Here is a 21,802-nt window from a genome sequence, read left to right on the forward strand (position 1 = left end):
AACTGCATACAGGACTGGAGACCTCACTTTAGGAAGTATGTAGATCTATTGGAACAGGTGCAGAGAAGGACAACCAAATGGGTGCTCTTATCTAGAAAGACTTCACTTCTCCAAATTGCAGCGTCTTGAGACCAGGCACCTGTGGGGTGATCTGATTGAAGTGTTTAAAGCCTTGAATTGATTAAGTAAGCTGAATGTTAATGGCATTCTTCCATTTGCTGAGACTACACACACACATGAGAGGCATAAATTCGAGTTGAGGAATAATGATTGCAGGATAGAACTGCGGCAGTTTGAATTCAGCCAATGGGTGGTTGATTGTTAGAACAGGTTTCCATCTGTTGTTGTGGAAGTGGATGGGTTGAATAAATTTAAAGAAGAACTAGACAGATTCTTAGAGGGTATGGATGAGTGAACTGTTTTTTTTTTTTGACTGATGCCATGGTTTTCTTGGATCATTTGCCATTACTACTACTATTCTTCCTTCCCATGCCTTTCTGTGTCTCTCTCTCTCTCTCTCTCTCTCTCTCTCTCTGTACTTTATATTTATTATAAGATTCTTAAGTCTTCCAGAAAAATATAATTTTGGTCTGTAAAATAAACACTTAATATTGTAATTTTTTATATATATATTTTTTGTTTTGTTTTAATTTAATCATATAGAGGATGTTTTGGTGAGTCTAAATCAATTTGTTATACGACCATTTGGTGCATGACAATTTGCCACATGCAACAATTTGGTGCATAAAAATTCACAGTATGTGACAATTCATTGCATGACAATTCTCTGTATGTGACAATTCGGTGTTTTACTTATGCGATATTTTAGTGCCTGACAGTTCCGTGTATGTGATAATTTGGTTTATGACAATTTGGTGAAGGGCAATTGATGGCAATGATAGTTTGATGTATGCTGACAATTTGGTGCATTACACAGAGATGAGAATTTAACAAAATTAGTGAATTAAATTGTTTAGGAAACAGAATTTTGGACTTGAAGGAATGCAGAAATTTAGAAAAACAAAAATAATATATTTTTTTATATAATAGTAATTCATGCCAAAAACTTCTCATAGACATGTTGGAAATGGAGTACATGCCTATTTCATCATGACTCTGCTCATATTGTAACACCTCTAATTCAGATGAGATTATTATTATTATTTTTTTAACTTATATAGTCAGTTGAATCCTGTGATTTTTCCAGGAGCATGGATAGTTGAGGGGTGGGAAACTGAAAGAAAATTATAGGGAAATAAATGAGGTGAGAGCAACAAGTGAAGATTATCACTGTGAAAGTTGTTAAGGCTACATTCTGTTTTAATAACATGGACTGGTTGAGGGTTGTGAAGCCAGAAGAAACTCTTATCATCTCATCTACACAATTTCTAGAAGCTTACCTGCCTACCTTTAACCTGTCCATGGTACTAGCCTACTACTAACTTCTCTCTATAAAAACCGTAGCACAGGTTGCAAACTCAATGTCAGAAGATGCACATTACCCAGCCGGCATCCATTAATGATCTCTAGTTTTGGTCTCTGCAACAACTCGCCCCCCCCGCCATATATGTATTTCTTGAAAAATGCAAGTTACGGAAGTTAAAAGTACAGTGTCAACATGGTTCTCTTGTATCCCAATCTTTAACCTGCCTATGGCACTTTTTTTAATAGGATCTCCTAAAAGTAGAATGGGCATTAAAAATTGAAGATGGTAGATGTCATCAAAAATATAAAATATCAAGAATGGTATCATGATCACTAAATTTGCCATTTATAGCACAGCATGTTAAAAGTTTGCATCTGTCTCACTTTGCCACACTGAATTCATCCCAAAAAGTTCACAGAATCATCATCCTCACCAAATTGTCATAACCACCAATTGTCATGCACCAAATTGTCACATACAGTGAAATGTTGTTGACCAAATTTCAATGCACCAAACTGTTGTACAATGAATTGTCTTGCTACAAATTGACATGCTCCTGGTTTAGTAATCAACAGCAGCAATTGTAATTTATAATTATTGCATAAATTACTCTTTTTTTTTTTCTTTTTTTTAATAATTTTCATTTTTGTTAGCTGATGATTTTGAAGCAAAGTTAGGTGATTTGGAAAACTGTTGGTTTATGGACAGAGTTGTATAATTCAAATGCATTTTTATTTGAACAAAAATTAAAACAATATTCATATATTCAAGTTAATTATTATCATTGGAGAAGGCATTATTTGTTATTTTTTATTAGAACTTTGAATAAATTATTACACATTTTTTACAGCCTACGTCCCTAATACAAGGTAGTGTATGACACACACACACACACACACACACACACACACACACACACACACACACACACACACACACACACACACACACACACACACACAGAAAGGCTTTTCTCCTTTGCCATGATGATCGATATGTCTAAGTCACATAAACTTACTGATAAAATTTTTGAGAAAAGAGTTGTTCTGAAGGTGAATTTACAGAAGATGGATTGGATGTAGCAACATACTTATGTTTATTTATGTACTAAAAAAAATGGGATGACATCAGTCAAGGAGGTTAGCTGTCAAAGCTGTAAATGAGCATTTGGGACTTAAAACAGAAGAAAAAAAAGTATTTCTTCAAATTGTAATTGGCAAGTGTTTTTTCTTTTTAGTTTGCATATTGTTACACACAGTAAACAATTATTTTGAATAACACTGCGAATAAAACTGCATTTGTAAGTACAAATAAAAATTTTATTTCTAAATCATGAATAAGAAATTTATTTGAATAAATGAATAATTTATTCTTCTTAACAAAATACATATAATTTTGAATAACAAAATAATTTTTTATGTAAATAAAATAATTCTCAAATTTCTAGTTTTTGTCTCTGCAACAACTCCCCCATGTGTATTTATTAAAAATTGCAACTTACAGAAGTTAAAGTACAGTGCAAACATGGTTCTCTCGTATCCCAATCTTTAACCTTCCCAAGGCACTTTTTTTTAATAGCCAAATTACAAGTGCTTTTTATTCTTATTCATTATTGAATAAATTTTGCCCAGTGCTGTTTGTGAGGGTACAGGTAATAGTTTAATGACAGCTGTAAGCAGAAGTGGAACTGATTCCAGTATTGCTGCTATTGGGGGAGTGGAAGCAGGGATTGGATTACAAGGCTTCTCCTGGGTGGTGGAGAAGCCTTGCAATCTCCCACCCTTCATGGGAAATCACCAATTAAAAGGGCTGTGTAGGAGTTATTAAAAAAAAAGAAAGAGGCTCACACATTTGCTTGCAAAATGGTGCTGCTGCTACACAGCACCATTTTCAGCAGGGTTCAATGTACTGTGTGTTGTGACACATTACTCCTGTTTCCAGCATTCCAGTTACCAGTGAGTTGCACCACAGTCACCCTTCTATTGCCATGTACCATCCGGGAGAGCTTTCGCTCACCTCGAGCATCGATGAGCCGTGGTCGTCCAACACCTTGCCAGCAGTTCGTGGGTTTCCCTCCTCTGACCACTTTTGGTACACACCAAACCATGAACATCCCACCAGCTGTGCCGTTTTGGATATTCTCTGACCCAGTCGTGTGGCCATTATAATTTGGCCTTTGTCAAACTCGCTTAAGTCTGCTGCCTTTCCCATCTGAAGAACAAGAGTAACACTGATCAACACAGCTGAGTATCAGGTGTTTTTATACCGTGTCCTGACCCGCGCATGTGCCGTAGTTCACCTGCAGTTGCTTCAATTTGCATAATGACTCGCTGGTCATAATGTTTTGGCTCATCGGTGTATATAAGGGTTAATGTCCAAGTTTGCAGACGATACAAAGGTTGGCAGGGTTGTTAATGACAATACACTACTGCAACAGGATCTAGAAAAGTTAGACAGATGGGCCAAGAGGTGGTAACTCAATTTTAATATTGACAATGTAAAATACTGCACATGAGTAGCAGTAACACCAGAGTAACGTGTCAACTCAGGGTAGTGGAGAATGAAAAAGACCTGGGGTAATTATACAGTCAGATATGAAGTTTTCTGAGCAGTGCAGACAGCCTGCAAGAGTAGCTCCTTGGTGTCTTGTCAATGATATACAGGAATTTTACTAGAAGGGATAAGGAGGTGATTATCCCCTTGGATAAGGCTATGTTCAGGCCACACCTTCAGTAATGCATACAGATCTTGAGGCCTCATTTTAGGAAGGATGTAGAGCTGCTGGAATGAGTACAGAGAAAAAGCTGTTACCAAGAAAGGTTTAAGTTCTGCAAATTGTAGGTCTGGAGACTAGGCACCTGCTAGGTGATCTAATTGAGATGTATAAGGCCTTAAATGGTTTTAGCAAGCTCAATGCTGATGGGATTCTTCCTCTTGCTCAGATTATGCACCTGAGGGGGCATAAATTCAAATTGATGAAAGACAATTGTAGAATAGATTGAGAAAATTTGCCTTTAGGCAGCGGATGGTTGATAGTTGAAACAAGCTTAGTTACTGGAAACTAATCTAAGACCAAATGTGATTATTTTTTTATCTGAGGTGAGTAGCACAGCGAGAGTCTGCTGATCAAGGCAGTTGCTTCAAATGCATGGTTCGAAGGGATGCAAAACTTAAGGGAAAATGATTTAATGATGATATATGGGAACACATGAAGTTTTTTAATGAAAGACTTTCATTTTTTTTTTAATGGAACAGTGGATCACTTAAGCTTAAATGAAAGATTTCGTAGATAAAAATTATAAAACTGAAATTTATAGTATCATGAGAGTATAGCATAAAAGTTTGATGTTTCAAAAATAAACTAACATATAATGTATAAATTTCATGAGTTAAATAAACAGTTATTACCAAAATAGCAAATTTTTTTTTACATTCTTTGTTTGAAAGGATTGTTACCACTACTGATAATAATAATAATACATATGTTTCTAAAATATCTGGATGATTTTAGTAGAACATACAAAATGAAATCATGGACATATAGTTTATATTAATTTTATTGTATTAATTTCTCTTTTCTTCAGAATTTGTGATTGATCCACAACGAATGTATTATGTTGAAAATGTAAATATAAGTACACTTTATGCTCGTATTCTCCGCTTTGGATATGTCAAAATCTCTGGAATGACCAATTTGCCTTCACCATCTCTCCACTTAAGTTGCAAAACATTTGTTCCACTACAGTTAACTTCCGGCTATCTGATGCCAGAATTTGAAGGCTTAACAGAAACCAAAAAAAGGGTAGAGGCCTGGATCAATGTTGTTCGTATGTATTTTTAAAAATTATTTTACTTTTTTAAACTCCTCAAATATATAAACATTTGAATCTTGCCTGACATCAACTAATATAGAAAAATATTTATATTTTTAATATAAATATTTTATCAAAATAATATGTTAATTTTATCAAAATAATATGTTAATTTTATATTATATTAATTTTTAATTTTATATAATAATTCTTATATTTTATGAATACATGGCATTACATTTTTTAGTGGTACAAATGATAACTTAAATGTTGCTAATAGTTTTGTTTAACTGATTAATGATCATAGGTCAACTTGAATAATATGTGGTAATGCTTTACATATGTTAATGCAGTGTTTCTCAACCTTTTTGTTGTTGCGGCACACTTTTAAAGACACTAAAATTCTGCGGCACCCTTTTAAGGATGCTAAAATTTTGCAGCACACTACAATCACTATTATACTCATATATATTATTTATATATAATATATATTTATAATATTATATATATAGATATAGATATATATATTTATAATATTATATATATATATGTGTGTGTGTGTGTGTGTTATAATATTATATATTTACATATATTCACAAACTGTAAGTTATTTCTGTTGTGTATATTTAATAATACACTTATGTTTTAAATGCTTTCAATGTTGTTTTCTGAACATACACGAATTGAATGAAATTTAAAAGAAAAAAAATTACTGTATTTAAAAGAACATACATGAAATTTAAAATAAAATATGTAAAAAATTAACATATTTAAATATAAAAAAGAAACAAATATACAATTATAACATTTTAATCAATGACACAGTTGGGTTTGATGGAAGCACACAGTTTTTTGATACGAGGATTTATTGCAGATAGGTTTACTCTCAGCTCCTCTTTTACCAACTTTTGTCTCTCTCTCTCTCTCTCTCTTGTTATTTAATCTCGTTTAAAGCGGAAAACTCTGTTTCTCAGTAGAAAGTGGAAAATGGCAATAAAATTGTAATTGCCTTTTCCGAAATTTGCAGATATTCATTTAGAATTTTACTAATGTTTTAATTTGCTAATATTCAAAACAAAATTTGCTAAATTAGCATTATTAAAGTGAATTTTCAGCGACTGATCACTATGGATCTCAGCCAATTCTTCTTCCTCTAGGCGCCTCCGTAGCCAGGTGGGAAGGAGCAGCAGTGCGTAGCACACGCTTCTTGATAAGACCGGGGTTCGAGCCCGTCACCACCAAATACGGAGGATGCGGAAAGGTCAGGGAATGACCACCGCATATTCCCGGAGCAATATGGCCTTAGTTGCTAATGCTCCTAAAAACCAAAATAACAACAATAACATCTTCTTCCTCTTGCAGATTAAGTTCCAACATCGAAAGGTTTCTTGTTGCAAATAGGTCTCTTACCCACAAATATTTTGGTATCAAGGGATGGGAAGTAATGCTCAATTTTATCTTTAACAGCTCAAATGTTTCACTTATTATTTTAATTATTTTAGTATAATTCATTTTGGCAGTCAAGGGGAACATTTATAATTTTTTTTTCATTTACATATTTTTTCCATACACTCAACTTTTCTTTAAAGACAAACAACTTGTCAGTAGAAGTGAGTAAATTTTCCCATGGGCCTTGCATACTGATATTTAATTCATTGAGCTGCACGAATAAATCTGCTAGAAAAGCTAATTTACAGCATCAGTTTTGATTGCTCCAGTGAAAAAAATATGAGCATTTCCTCATGCAACTCGTCCATACGCATAAGTACATTTCCTTTCAATAGCCACCAAATCTCAGTATGCATCAATAAATAAAAAATGCAGGCCTCAGTTCCTCGCATAATTTTATGAAAAACCATATTTTTTGTGGTCTACTTTTGATATAATTCACCATTTTATCCGCTTGATCAAGTTTACAAGTTACAAGTTGTGCAAGTTATAAATCGAATATGACTGTCTCCGCTACTACAACTTCTCTGTGTCTAATACAGTGTGTTGTAATAATATTTTAATTGTGTCATTTTACTAAGTTTACAAATCCTTTTAGTGGTCCTGTCATCGCTGGAGCACCATTGGTACAAATGCCAACACACGACTTCCACAAAATATAACCACACTTTTGTAAATAATTATTCATTACTTTGGAAATATCTTGGCTGGTTGTTCTTTCATTGAGTTCATAACAACAACAACAAAAACATAATAATAATAATAATAATTGTGTCATTTTTGATAAACCTGACAAATGCTATTAATTAGGCTTTCCCGCTAATATGCAAACAGTCGCCCAAAATTATTAATATTTCGAACAAATTGTCCTTCAATATTGTTAGATATTTCTTTTATATGCCTGCTAATTGTGCTGTTCCAAAGTGGTACTGTCATTTTTTTTTCAGCTTCCTCTTACAAAATACTTTTCATGATTACCCGACATGCTGGTAAAATCAGACTTTCTGCAATCAGGTGAGTTTTTTTTTTTTTTTTGCCACCAGTTCGGCTACTAAATAGCTGGCTTCTTGCACTTTATCAGATATTTTAGCCATATTAAAAATTCTGTACCTTGTTTTCTAGTAGAGGCCAGCAGTCTTTTAAAAACACTCCACAGTTTTGGACAATAAATTCTCGGGTTTCACAGAAAAATGACCCTGAAGTTTACTCGGAACTATTGATTCATTCGACAGTTTTAAACCATATGCCACACAAAGGTTGAGGACAATCTTGGGTACCAGCATATGAAAATCCCATCCCCAAATAATCCAAATAATCATCATATTTATAACAACGTGTTTTCTTCTTTTTTGATGTTGATGGTTGCTTATTTTTGTCATTTTCTCCAAGCTTGTTGTTATCAATTTGCCTCTTCTGATTTCCTTTCACTAAAAATTTATCTATTGCTAATAATTTCTAAAAAAAATTAAAGTTACTTCTAGAATGTACTATTACAGTTACTTTAAAATACCTGTTCTATAAGAATTAACTGAATATAATGTTTTAGAGATATAATAGCACAAAAAGTACTTTAAAACCACAAAGGAAATTTCTTATTATGCTGCTTACAAGTTGCACTTATACAACTGTAGGGTGCCTGGGAGAGACCCTCAAGTGATAAGAATGGCCGAATAAAGGTGAACAGATCTAGTAGTAGGAATCAAAATGTGATGTCACATTGACTGCTGGAAGGGGCTGGAATCGGTGTAGCATAAATAAACAAATTTTTTATTTGAATTAATTTTTATTATAAAACTTGAATTTATTAATTTTTTTAATTTGCATTTTCCGTGGCACACCTGAAGCATACTCACGGCACACTACACTAATGTGTCATGGCACACAGGTTGAGAAACACTGTGTTAATGTATTAATTAATTAATACACTGTTATGTATACTTATTAACAATTCAAGTATCAATTATGATAAAAATGATCCAATATGTAAAAATCATCACATGATTTTAAAGATAAAATTAAATTTTTAAGGATAAGATTAATTAATTTTTAAAGGACACTTTTAGTATTTTTTTAAATAGCTGTTTACAGTAATATAGGGTTGTGGGGTTATTCAGTGCATCAGTTGAAATCAAATAAAAATCTTATTTCTAATTGCATTAAGTCTTGATCTCAGAGGGATCTTTGTTCCTACTAAACATTGAGGATGAAGTTTTTGACCACCAAAGCTTGGGCTTGTGTCCATGATTCTGTTAAGTTGCTAATATATTTTTAAATATATAGATCACCAGAAAAGGAGAATCCACTATATATGGGTCTCCTTTACAAGCTAAAATGTCATTGTGTGAATAAGATACGATATTAACCTGAAAAGGCACCTCCGTAGCCAGGTGCGCAGGAGCAGCAGTGCATAGCACATGCTTCTTGATTAGACTGGGGTTCAAGCCCGTGCCCACCAAATACGGAGGATGCGGAAAGGTCAGGGAATGACCACTGCATATCCCCGGAGCAATATGGCCTTAGTTGCTAATACTCCCAAAAAACAAACAAACAATTCATTCATTCATTAACTTGAAACAATTTTCAGGTATAGAGGATAATTTCAAGTTTTTATTTGCTAACCTGAAAATGTATGCACTGCAGTAGATGGCAACATAATTGCACAACTGTAATCATAGCAGAATTCACCAATTCCAAGAAGGCACAGTGTATATTTTGGTTCAACGAGCTACAGTCTGCCACAACTGTTATGCATAAATTTTGATCACTGCTTAAAAAGAAGCCACTAAGTAGACTTATCTACAGTGGTATGGAAAATTCATAAAGGATGCTTTGTGCAATCATTCTGGCTGAGGGGCAGACTCAACAAACATCAGTGAGGGTGCAGTGGACCTCATTCAAGGAAGTGGAAGTTTTATGCAAAGTCCAGAGAAATCCACATGATGTGCCATTTGTGAGCCTAATGCATCAGGTCAGTGTAATGTATTGCATTGTTATCTGTGGATGAAACTGTACAAGTTACAACCTGGGAAAAGCTGTCAATTGATGTTAAAACCAACTGGATGGAATTTTGTTTTAAATGTTTTGGCTTATGCTCACATAGTGGCAATTTTCTGGAATGGCTCATCTTTAGTGATGAGTGCACTATTTCATTCCAGTGGGAAGTAAACAAGCAAAATGTGAGAATATAGGGCACAGAAAAGCCACAGAAAATTTTGGAATACTTGCACAATAGTTCAAAGATAACTGTCCTTTGCATAATGCGTTGTTAAAACATGTACAGACCTTTCTTTGAAGAAGCTGCATTGCAGGAATCGTGTGTTTGGCATGTTACAAAATTTCTTTATTCCTCAAATGCAAGATGAAAATGATGACTTGATTTTCCAACAGGATGGCACTCCACTGCATTATTACCACAAAGAAGCTTATACATACCTGAACACAGTGTTTCCTGAGAAGTGAATTAGAAGAGGGGACTGATTTTTGTGGTCCTCACAATCCTATTATCTGACTGCTTTAGATTTTGCTATCTTGGGGGTTTGGAAAAAACTAAGTGTATGTTTTCCACCTATGCCAGGAGCCATTATTGGACTTAAACAATGCATTTGTGAAGCAGTGTCATGTTGGCAGGGATTTGTTGTGCTGAATATGAGAGAAATTGGATTATAGGTGTGACTTCTGCAGAGTAAATAAGCTTGTCCATGTTGAATAATAATTGAAACTTGTAGATATCCTCTGTCACCTGGATGTGGATGTTTATATCTTGTATAGGCACTCCCCTACTTACGTACAAACGACTTACGTACAACTTGCAGATATGTACAAAGCACAAAGCTGTTGCTATGCTTGGTTATAAGAATCAATTTTGAATGCCTTTGTGATATTTTTCTAAAGCAGATTACTGGAGGTCACTACCATAAAACAATAAAAACAATTTGCAGTTTCCCATTTATTCGGCTTTTCTGTTAGTGCAATGTATAATAAATGGGTAGTAAACTTGATCTTATCGCATTTGCGATGATACCGATAGCTGTAATTCTGTGGAATTTTGTTATTATGGTGAAATGTTCAATCATAAAAAACAAATAAAATTTCAGAATCTTCTCTTCATTCCTATTTTTGAACTTTGTAAAGTTGTCACTCCGTATCTGACTTGCACGTATCATGTTAGTTGCAATTTGTGCATTCCGTGTTCTTTGTTATTGATTGCTTATTTTCTTACTGTTTTAAATTTTATGACCAAAAAAAAAAAAAAAAAATGTTGGTGAATAGAAATATCAGTTAGTTACACTATTAATTAAACTATGTACATAAGTGTAAATTTATTTTTATTTTACTAGCCCGTGGAAAATATTCTACTGATTTTCATGTATCATTTAATTTTGTGTAAATTTGTGCTCTGTATCTTTACTTTTATAGCCTGTGGATAATATTCCTCCTATTTTCGCTTATTAGAATAGCCGTTTAATATAATTAAAATTCAGTTTGCAAATGTGATCACAATGACTGGCGCTTACTGCATATCATATAGTGAACCGTATTTTATTTTGGAGAGTCAGTTGTAAAGTGATTTGATCATAGATTAAATTATGTATCGTATTTAGATTAAATTAGTTTTGAATAAATACTGTACTCTACATTATTATTCATTGTGTGTTTTTTCAGCTTCATTTAACTCGGTTACAAATCGTAAAATGATGTTGTACATGATGAAGTTTGTTAGGGGTTATAATCTCAGTGCGTTGTACTGTACTGTACATGTATTTTATATCTACAAGACCGAAGTTGGACTTAATACAAAATGGACTTACATACATGAAAAAAATTCCAATTAAGTACATAAGTCGAGGAGTGCGTGTACCCCTATTCACACAATAATATTTTAGTTGTGTAAAGGAGGTTTGTGAACATTCTGCATTTAAAAATCTGAGACAATGTACGGATAGCTGTTTTTATATACTGAACTATAAATAACTATATAACAATAGCTGAACTATGAATAACTATATAACGATAGCTGTTGTTCACTTTGAAAAATACATTTTGTCAAAGCTAAGCAGTGTATAGAAGTAAAATTTCAGTTACATATGATATGACCAATATATATTACTTCAATCTTCATAGAGTTGCAGCGTTATTTCAACATGGTGGTTGAAATCAAATAAAAATAATATGCTGTTCCACTGAGGACAGGAGAAAAGCTCTCTTCCTATGATTGATATCGAATGCAGTGTTTTGCAACCCTGTATTACTGTAGTGTAAATGTGGCCCATTTCTAAGGATTGTAGGTACACAATTATCATTTTATGTTTATACGGAATCCATTATTATCCATATGCTATTTAGCTGTTTGCTTACACAAAATATATTATTCATAATTCTACATGCATTTGTTAATAGAGAATACTTGTTAAATCATGAGGAGCGAGAAACAATCGATCACAGTATAGTATTCGATTGTGTCTGGCTCCTTGTGAGTTAAATCAAAAGTAAAATCAAATTCACAAAAATTTAGTTTGATTTTTATTTGATAGTCATTTAAGAAGTTTTCTTAATTTTCATTGATTAGAAAATAAAATTATTCAGTGCCTTTCTTATTTTGAGGTTGCCTGTGTTACTAATTGTAAGAACAAATTACCTACAAAATCAAAAAATTATAGTTCTGCAGTAATGTACATTTTGAAGAAGGAAAGCTTGTAGTCCTTTTGGGAACCTTAGTGTGCTGTAGTATTGTTATCAAAGTCTTGACTTTCTCAGAAAGTGAAAATGCTAGCTAAAGGGGATCTTGTCTGGTCCATTCCATATTAGGGGTGACAGAAGATGGATAAACCATAAAATGAAGATGATGATTTTGACAAATTCAAATTTTTCTTCTAATTGTGATTGTGTATTTGTTATACGTTAAATATTTTACAAAATACAGCAAGTGTATTTATTGGAAAAAAATGTGTTCGCTATCGAAATTCTGTTTAAATTTGTATGCAGTGATATACACTGATGAGCCAAAACAATATGACCACCTACCTAATATGATGTTGGTCCTCCACGTGCAGCCAAAACAGCTTGTACTTGGTGAGGCATGGATGCTACAAGATTTCTAAATGTGTTTTGTGGTATCTGGTACCAACATGTATCCAGCAGATCCTTTAACTCCTGTAAGGTCCGTGATTGGGAAGCTGCAGATCAGAGTTGCTGTTCCAACACAAACCACAGATGCTCAATGGGATTGATGTCTGGGGAATTTGGAGGCCAGGGCAATACCTGGAAGTTCTCATGTTCCGCAAACCAGTCTCGAACAATCCAGGTGGTGTGGCATGGTGCATTATCCTGTTGAAAGACGGCACCACCAGAGGGGAAGACTGTTGCCATGAAAGGGTGTACCTGGTCAGCAATGATGTTTTGGTAGATGGTAGACATCAGAGTGCCCGGCACATGGATGACTGGACCTAGGGTATTCCAGTAGAACATCACCCAAAGCATGGCACCCCTACCACTGGCTAGTTTTGTCCCACGGTGCATCCAGGTGCCATCACTTCCCCAGGTAAACAACACACACGTATACCCAGCCATCCACATGGTGCAACAGGAAACGTGATTTATCGGACTAGACAACCTTCTTCCAATCACTCAAGGTCCAGTTTCGATGCTTGTATGCCCATTGTAGGTGCTGTCACTGGTGAACCGTGGTTAGTATGGGCACTTGAAGTGGCTCCATTTTGAGCAGGGTTCGATGTACTGTGTGTTGTGACACATTACTCCCATCACCAGCATTCAAATTATTGGCAAATTGCGCCACAGTTGCCCTTCTGTTGTCATGTACCATCTGGGAGAGCCTTTGCCCACCTCAAGCATCGATGAGCTGTAGTCGTCCAACACCTCATCTGCAATTTGTGGGTTCCCCCTCCTCGGACCACTTTTGGTAGGTACTAACCACGGCTGACCGTGAGCACCCCACCATCCGTGCTGTTTTGGATGTGCTCTGACCTAGTTGTTTAGCCATTACAATTTGTCAAACTTGCTTAAGTCTGCCACCTTTCCCATCTGAAGAACAAGAGTAACACTGGTTAACAGAGCTCAGTATCAGGTGTTTTTTATACCATGTCTCGACCTGTGTGCATGCCGTAGTTCACCTGTAGTTGCTTCGATTTGCATAACTACTCGCTGGTCGTAATGTTTTGGCTCATTGGTATATATTATGTTGAAGAGCAGTGCAGGGAAATTTTTAAAAGTGACCACTTTTTATAAATTTTGCCCATCAGTAATCACAAGTGTTATTTTAATTGATTCATTGTTCTTGGATATAATAAATGAGTATGAAGGAATTTTTGTAACTTGACATTTGTAAATAAGTATGATTAATATATGTCCTTGATTATAATTAAACAAATTGCTCTTATAGGCGCTAGGATTTTGAGTGTTGAGACATTAGCACTGAGACTTTATACTGTAATGGCAGCATGTCAAGGAGTTGAAGGAAGCTTTACTGATAAAAACCCTAATAAAAATGAATTCTGGATCCATGTCATACGGGTCTATATGGATGGCCACTACCAAGAACCTCCTGCAGAGGTTTTGCCTCCTGTTCCACAAGTGAGAGTAAATACTGGTTATTGTTGTTCCGTCCTCTAGATTTATTATTATGGTATCAGATTTTTGCTTTTTTTTGGTTTTAATTATTAACAAATAAATAAAATAAATATCACCTTTAATAAATAACTCTTCTTATACTTCTGACCCATTATTTATTTAGAACAATGCTATACTAGAAATATTTCATTCTTCCTATAGTAGTTCATATTCTTCCCCTTAGTATCATTTAGAAGAACGGTCATATTTATATGCAATCATTCCTTCTCCCCTTTTTCATCCTTCTCATTTTCCTATCTGCTGTTTCTATTCAGTTTACTGTATCTTCCATCCTCTGACCAGTTCAGATTGACTGCTTGAAATTACTATCTCTTTTTATCCCTGAAACCTAGGAGCATTTATCTCATAAATTATTAAAAAAATAATAAAAATTCGTAGTTATCACTGTGATGACTTTTTGTTATGATTTTGTGTTATTATATTACTTCATTTATTATTATTATTATTAGCCATATGGTGCAAGGAAGTCTGAGGCTTTTGCTGCACTATCCAAAAAATTTTTTCTGAATTACCCTGTGAGAGAGAGAGAGAGAGAGAGAGAGAGAGAGAGAGAGAAATTCAGACATAGAAGGGAATTGCCAAGCAAGAGAAGAAATGATGATATCCAGCTCAGGACCCTGGGTTTGCCAAGCTCATACTCACCAGATGTGATCCCTTTCTGACTAATTACTATAACAGAATGAGGCTTTTAAACATCTAGCATAACATCTGTTATGCTAACTGTTTAGGAAACATCCTTTCTGGAGTGTGGGTATATATACGCACATTTTACACGTGTAGGTCTGGGGAGTAGATACATACATAAATGTGTGTGTATATAAATTACTTCTGTAAGAGCTGCCATCTCTTATCTGATTCCGAATAATAGACACAACTTATAATATATTTCAGCAGAAAAATAGATTTTAAAATTGGAGGAAGAGGAGATCGTTGCTGTCTGACTTTGTTGTCTAATTTTGACTTCAAAAGCCAAAATTATCTGGAAGTTAAATCCAAATGTTGAAATTGAATAAAGTGGTATATAAATAGGTGCAGAAGTAATGACATTTTTTTTGTGATTTTTTGCAATTGTGTTTTGAATTTTTTATGATTTTTTGCAATATTTTTTTTGTTTTTTATGAATTTATGTGATTTAAAAAATATGATTTGAATTTTGAAATAATTTCACTCTATTATCACTGTTCAACCAAAAAATTCTTTGAATTTGTTTCCTTTCTTAAAATAGGCAAACTTTACTAATTTTGTGTCGAGAAAAACGAATATGACTTCAGAAATTTTTTATTAACTCTAGTTTTTGAGATACAGTACTTTGGCTATTCTCTAAGAATTTGGTAATTTCAGTAGTAGTCGGAGTGAAAAGTAATATTGAAACAATCACATATTTATATTTTCTTGATGCAACATAAATCATATAAATCAGATATCATATATTTGGATCTTAGAAAGGCTTTTGATACTGTTGAACAAGGAAGACTGCTGCACAAATTGGAGCAGTGGGGCATTAGAGGCAAATTGCTGCCATGGATAAAGGGATGGTTGAGTGGGAGAAGACAGAGTGGTAATCAATGGACACTGCTCTGCTCTTTGTGGACTAATGTTATTAGTGGAGTCCCACAGGGTTGTGTTGGGTCCATTGTTGTTTTCTGTATATGTAAATGATATTGATGATGGTATATCAGGCTTAATATCCAAGTTTGCAGACGTTATGAAGGTTGGCAGGGTTGTTAATGACGCTAATGACAGTACGCTGCTGCAACAGGATCTAGAAGAGTTGAGCAGATGGGCTGAGAGGTGGCAAATGAAGTTTAACATTGACAAATGTAAAGTACTACATATGGGAAGCAGTAACCGCAGAGTAACGTATCAACTCTGTGGTACTACACTGACAGTGGTAGAGAATGAAAAGAACCTGGGGGTAATTGTGCAGGCAGATATGAAGTTTCTGAGCAGTGCAGATGGTCTGCAAGAGTAGCTCATGGTGTCTTGTCAATGATATACAGGAATTTTTCTAGCAGGGATAAGGAGGTGACCATCGCCTTGTATAAGGCGATGGTCAGGCCACACCTTGAGTACTGTATACAGGTCTCGAGGCCTCATTTTAAGACAGATGTAGAGTAGTCGGAACGAGTACAGAGAAGGGTAACAAGATTAGTGAATGGAATGAAGGGTTGTTCTTACGAAGGAAGGCTTAAGTTTTGCAGATTACAGTGTCTGGAGACTAGGCACCGAGGTAATCTGATTGGGGTGTATAAAGCGTTGAATGGTTTGAGCATGCTCAATGCGGATGGGATTCTTCCTCTTGCTCAGAATAATCACCTGAGAGGGCATAAATTCAAATTGAGGAAAGACAGTTGTAGGATAGATGTGCAGAAGTTTGCCTTTAGCCAGCAGGTAGTTGATTGGTGGAACAGACTTCCATCTTTTGTTGTGGAAGTTGATATCCTAAATAAATTTAAGCCTGAGCTGGACAGGTATTTGGAACGAATGGAGGGGTGAAATGGGATTGGTTTTTTTTTTTTTTTGGCCAATGCTGCATAAGCTTGCTTTCTTGCATCGTATGCCTCTACTAATGCTAATGCTAAAATCACAGTTGTTTTTAATTAAAATGGAAAAAAACAAGAACACAACCGTGCTCGTCACTCACTGCACCACAGTTGTCAGAGAAGAAGTCCAGGTGAGTGTCGAGAAAGTGGATTTTCAGTGACACATTGCAGCCTAATTGATGTTACTTTTCTAGAAGGTTGTTCACAGTTTCAACATAGTTTCCAGCTCTTTGGTTTCCCAGGAAGTCATGCTTAACACTTTTAAAGGCTTCCCAAGCTGCGTTCTCATTACCCTGGAGGACTTGCTCAAAGTTTCATCCTTTAAAAGTTCACGAATTTGCAGACCAAGAAAGATTCCTTCCTTAACCTTAGCATCACTCAATGGTGGAAATTGTCCTCTCAGGTACTTGAAAGCTTCTCCATCCTGGTTCATCCCCTTAACACAGTTCTTCATGAAGAATTTTTCTTTGATCAACCAGAGGATTGTGCTGGACATTTTTTTTCTCCGGGGTGCAGATTATCCCTTAGAGGCTAGACTTTTCTCTTGTAGTGTGAGGACCTAGCCTGATTGTCCCACTCACACAGGAAACAGCAGTACTTTGTGTATACCAACTGCATGCCTAGCAGTATTGCAATCACCTTCAGGTTTCCACAGATCTGCCATTGGTGGTCTTTCTACTTCATTGCTTTCAGAATTAATTTCATATTCTCATATGTCTCCTTCATGTGGACAGCATGGCCTAGAGGAATTGAAGGAAGAGTGTTGCCGTTGTGGAGAAAAACAGCTTTTAAATTTAGCTTTGATGAGTCTATGAATAGCCTCCAGTTCTGTAGGTTGTGCTCCACATTCAAAGCTCTCATCAAACCATTGACATCACAGCAAGCAACAAGATTGTTTTCACTTTCAAAATATGAAGTCAAAGCATTCTGCCTGCTCCTGTACACGGACACCTTGACATTTGGTTGCAGAAGATTCCACTGTTGGAGCCTTGATCTCAGAATCTCTGCTTTATAAATCTAGGTCTCGAATTAGATCACTTAGTTCACCTTGGGTGATTCTGTGTGACTCACTCTGCGACTCAGGTCGGTTCTGGCACAAAATCAGGATCCTGTGATGTTGAAGGCCCAGGTTGACCATCATGCCTCACACTGTTCCCATCTTCATCAGACTCCAAAGTGTACTCTTCTGGAAGGTGAGGTGCAGGCAGACCATCCCCATGTTCTTGGTGATTCCTTCTGCTATTGACTCTTGCTCTGTCTCTCTCAGGTTAAATCAGAAATTTTTTTTTTTGGCTGGTGCAGCATAAGCCTCAGGCTTCCTTGCACCACATGACTAATAATAATAATTAATAATAATAATAATAAAATAATGTGCCACTGGTCGGATAGCTAATGGGATGTTGGGGTATTCCGCAGTCCACTCCCTTTTTATTTTGACATGCCATGCTGAAGAGGAGGCACCATGCAGAAATAAGTCATTTACATGATTTGATGTGTAAAGGGGGCAGAAGAATTTTTCTGCCCCCTTTACACATCAAATCATTTACCTCACTTGCAAGGTAAATGATACACAGAAATAAAAAAACAAAAAAAAAACATGGCGTATCAGTTCCTGTTTCAGTGTTACCAACCTATCTATTCTATACACCAAATCATTGGGATGGCAAAAGGCATTGAACGTCCTCTGTTATTCAACCATCCGTGGAGATTTACAGCATGTGTTGCAGCAAATATGAGGTGCCCAGGTTTTGTCTTCATCCCCCACCTTACAGTCAAAATAATGGTAGTAGGCTGTCTTCACAAGTGGAGTCAATTGGCATTTCTGAGTGGAAAATGTCACATCACCACACACATAACAAAAATTGTCAACACTGTTAACACATTTATGTGGAATCCTGGCTTTTTACATAATTTTTGTCCATAAACCTGAAAAAAAAAAAAAAAAGAAATGAACATTACTCATAACATCACTTGCAAGGTAAATGATACACAGAAATACAAAAAAATAAAAAAACAAAAAAACATGGTGTATCAGTTCCTGTTTCAGTGTTACCAACCTATCTATTCTCTAGACTCCAAAAAATCCCTATTATTCACCAATATTCCCCTAAATCATGAGCTTTAAATGTTATATTCATTTTTCTCATGCCGAAAAGAATTGACTATTTTCAAGTCAGAAACATTTTTGGTGTAGACCAGTGTATTGTGCAACTAAGTCAAAATAAGAACAAATTAATATTTAAAGCATTTATTTACACATTTTTTATTTTTGTGAATTTTCAAAACTTCATGAAAGAACTTGTTCCCCAAGGACCACACAGTGCTTATAAACTCACTTCTAAAATGGAGGAATTAATATTATTACTGACATCAGTTTTCCTGAATTTTAACTTTATTTGGTAATTTTAATTGATGTTAATAACAGAAGTATGATACAATAATTTGTTGTTTATACTTGGTGTTTGTTCTGAATAATGATGTATTATGTATTTGTCAAAACTTGAAAGTAAACTGTTATTATTTATTAAACAGGACGTGATTTTTACTACAAAAATTATTTTAAAAGCAATGATATATATTTTCTAATACTTTTGTGGTTGTGCAGGAACAAAACAAGATTTGAGAGGCAAGCTCATTTTTTTTTTCAAGGAAAGAGGAGCTCTTTACTTTGTTTTTAGTTGATAACTGCATATAGCAGAAATTTTAATTGTTAGATGTTTTGTTTATTGCTTTTTTAAAACTATTAATTTGTTCACAGACTTTTTTGAATCTAAAAATATTTCAGATCTGTGGTAATAGTTATTTCATCTGAATGGGAAGCCTTTACTATTTTTTAATTAAAGCAAACAAAAGTTTGTTCAGCCAAGAACTGGAAAAAAGCTAAGAAAGTTTGGTTACTTAGTCAATGACTACAACTTTTGTTTCAGAAGTACAATTTTCTGTTTGCCTTTAGCTATAGCAAAGGATTCTCACTCATTAATGTGATACTTAAGTAATATTGTATTTTTGAAATGGTTCAGAAAAGGTCAGCAATTATTATTAGATTTTCAAATGCCCTGGATTATGATGATTAAATTTTCATACATCCTTTTTTTTAGTACTCAATTCAGATTTTTATTACTGTACTAGAGGCACAATTTTGTTAGCCTTTAGTGTACAGTAAAATGACTTTTGATAGATCTTCTACAAATAAAAATCCTATTTTTGCAAATGCCTTATCATAATGAAAGTGAAATATTTTTTAATGAAGTTTATATTATCATAAGACATTATAATGCTTATATATTTAAGATAACTTTAGAAGTCATGCTTATAAAGCAGGAAGATATCTTAGAATATTTTCTTAAACCACTTATACTTGCATATGAATGCACAGCATGCATAATGTTGTTCACCTCATCTGTGATTCTTTTTTGGTAATTTTAATAGGTGTTAATAATGGAAGTATGATACAGTAATTTGCTGTTTATATTTGGTATTTCTTCTACATAATGATGTATTACATATAGAATTGCCAAAACTTGATATTAAACTGTGTATAAATTTTAAAATAAAATTTTTTATTACAAAAATTTTATTTTAAAAGAAATTATGTATATTTTCTAATATTTCAGAGGCAAGTTCATACAGTAAACTTGCCTCTTGCCTCATCATATACTTTAGCACATTTTTTTTCATTTTTGAGTTTGAACTAAAAAAGAAAGAAAATACTCCACACCTGATAGTTAGTATACTATTATATCATTTAATTTACAAAGTGTGGCACTCATTAAAATTATACAATTCTAATATCTAGCTAATTAGCTGGTTTTTTTCTGGTCTGGTCCTTTCGAATTAGCAGCATAAGCATTAGTAGAGGCATTTGATGCAATAAAGCAAGTTTATATATCATCAGCCAAAAAAAAAAAAAAAAACCCTTCACATTTTACACATCCATTCATTCTGAATGTTTGTCTACTTCTGCCTTGAACTTATTTTAAATTGTTGACCTCCACTAAGACAGATGGAAGTTTGTTCCAAGAATCAACCACCTGCTGGCTACAGGCAAATTTCTGCACATCTGTTCTATAACTGTCTTTCCTCAGTTTGAATTTATGTCCCCTCAGGTGAGTAATCTGAGCAAGAGGAAGAATCCCATCAGTATTGAGCTTGCTCAAACCATTCAAGGCCTTATACACCTCAATCAGATCACCTCACAGGTGCCTAGTCTCCAGACGCTGCAATTTGTAACAGCAACCCTTTGATCCATTGACCAATCTCATTGCCCTTCTTTGTACTCGTTCCAGCAGATCTACATCCTTCCTAAAATGAGGCCTCCAGACTTGTATGCAGTACTTGAGGTGTGGCCTGACCATTGCCTTATACAAAGGGATAATCACCTCCTTATCTCTGGTAGCAAAATATATATCCTGTATATCATTGACAAGCCCCCTTAACCTGCTCTGGCAGCCTGTCTGCACCACTCAGAAAACTTCATATCTGACTGCACAATTACCCCCAGGTGAAGACCTGGGGGTAATTCTCCATACCCTGAGTGTATTGCCACACATTTGGTACATTTCTCTGGGGTTACTGCTATCCATATGCAGTACTTTTCATTTGTCAATGTTAAACTTCAGACAACTTCTCAACCCTGCCAACCTTCATATCTTCTGCAAACTTAGGCATTAACCCTGATATACCTTCATCAATATCATTGATAAATACAAAAAACAACAATGGGCCCAACACAGGACCCTGGGGGACTCTACTAATAACATTCTGCAAAGAGCCATGTCCATTGATTATTTTTTCTTCTCCCACTCAACCATCCCTTTATCCATAGCAGCAACAACTTGTCCTTAATGCCATACTGCTCCAATTTGTACAGTAGTCTTCCATATACAACAGTATCAAAAGCTTTCCTAAAATCCAAGCATATGATATCA

At 34.8% G+C, this 21,802-nt stretch overlaps 1 protein-coding gene across 1 annotated transcript in view; it reads left to right on the forward strand.

The window, feature by feature from the left end:
* The window catches only part of LOC150090153 (uncharacterized), a 39,830-nt gene extending 25,517 nt beyond the window's left edge, over nt 1-14,313 (forward strand). Inside the window, exons 6-7 of the mRNA XM_090368976.1 lie at nt 5,011-5,253; nt 14,084-14,313. Coding sequence (XP_090225102.1) covers nt 5,011-5,253; nt 14,084-14,313 — 473 coding nt within the window. The remainder of the gene's footprint in view (nt 1-5,010; nt 5,254-14,083) is intronic.
* The last annotated feature ends 7,489 nt before the right edge of the window (nt 14,314-21,802 follow it).

Source organism: Mastigoproctus giganteus, chromosome 2 (assembly GCF_048544385.1).
Source record: "Mastigoproctus giganteus isolate SK-2022 chromosome 2, ASM4854438v1, whole genome shotgun sequence".
NCBI classification, from domain to species: domain Eukaryota; kingdom Metazoa; phylum Arthropoda; class Arachnida; order Uropygi; family Thelyphonidae; genus Mastigoproctus; species Mastigoproctus giganteus.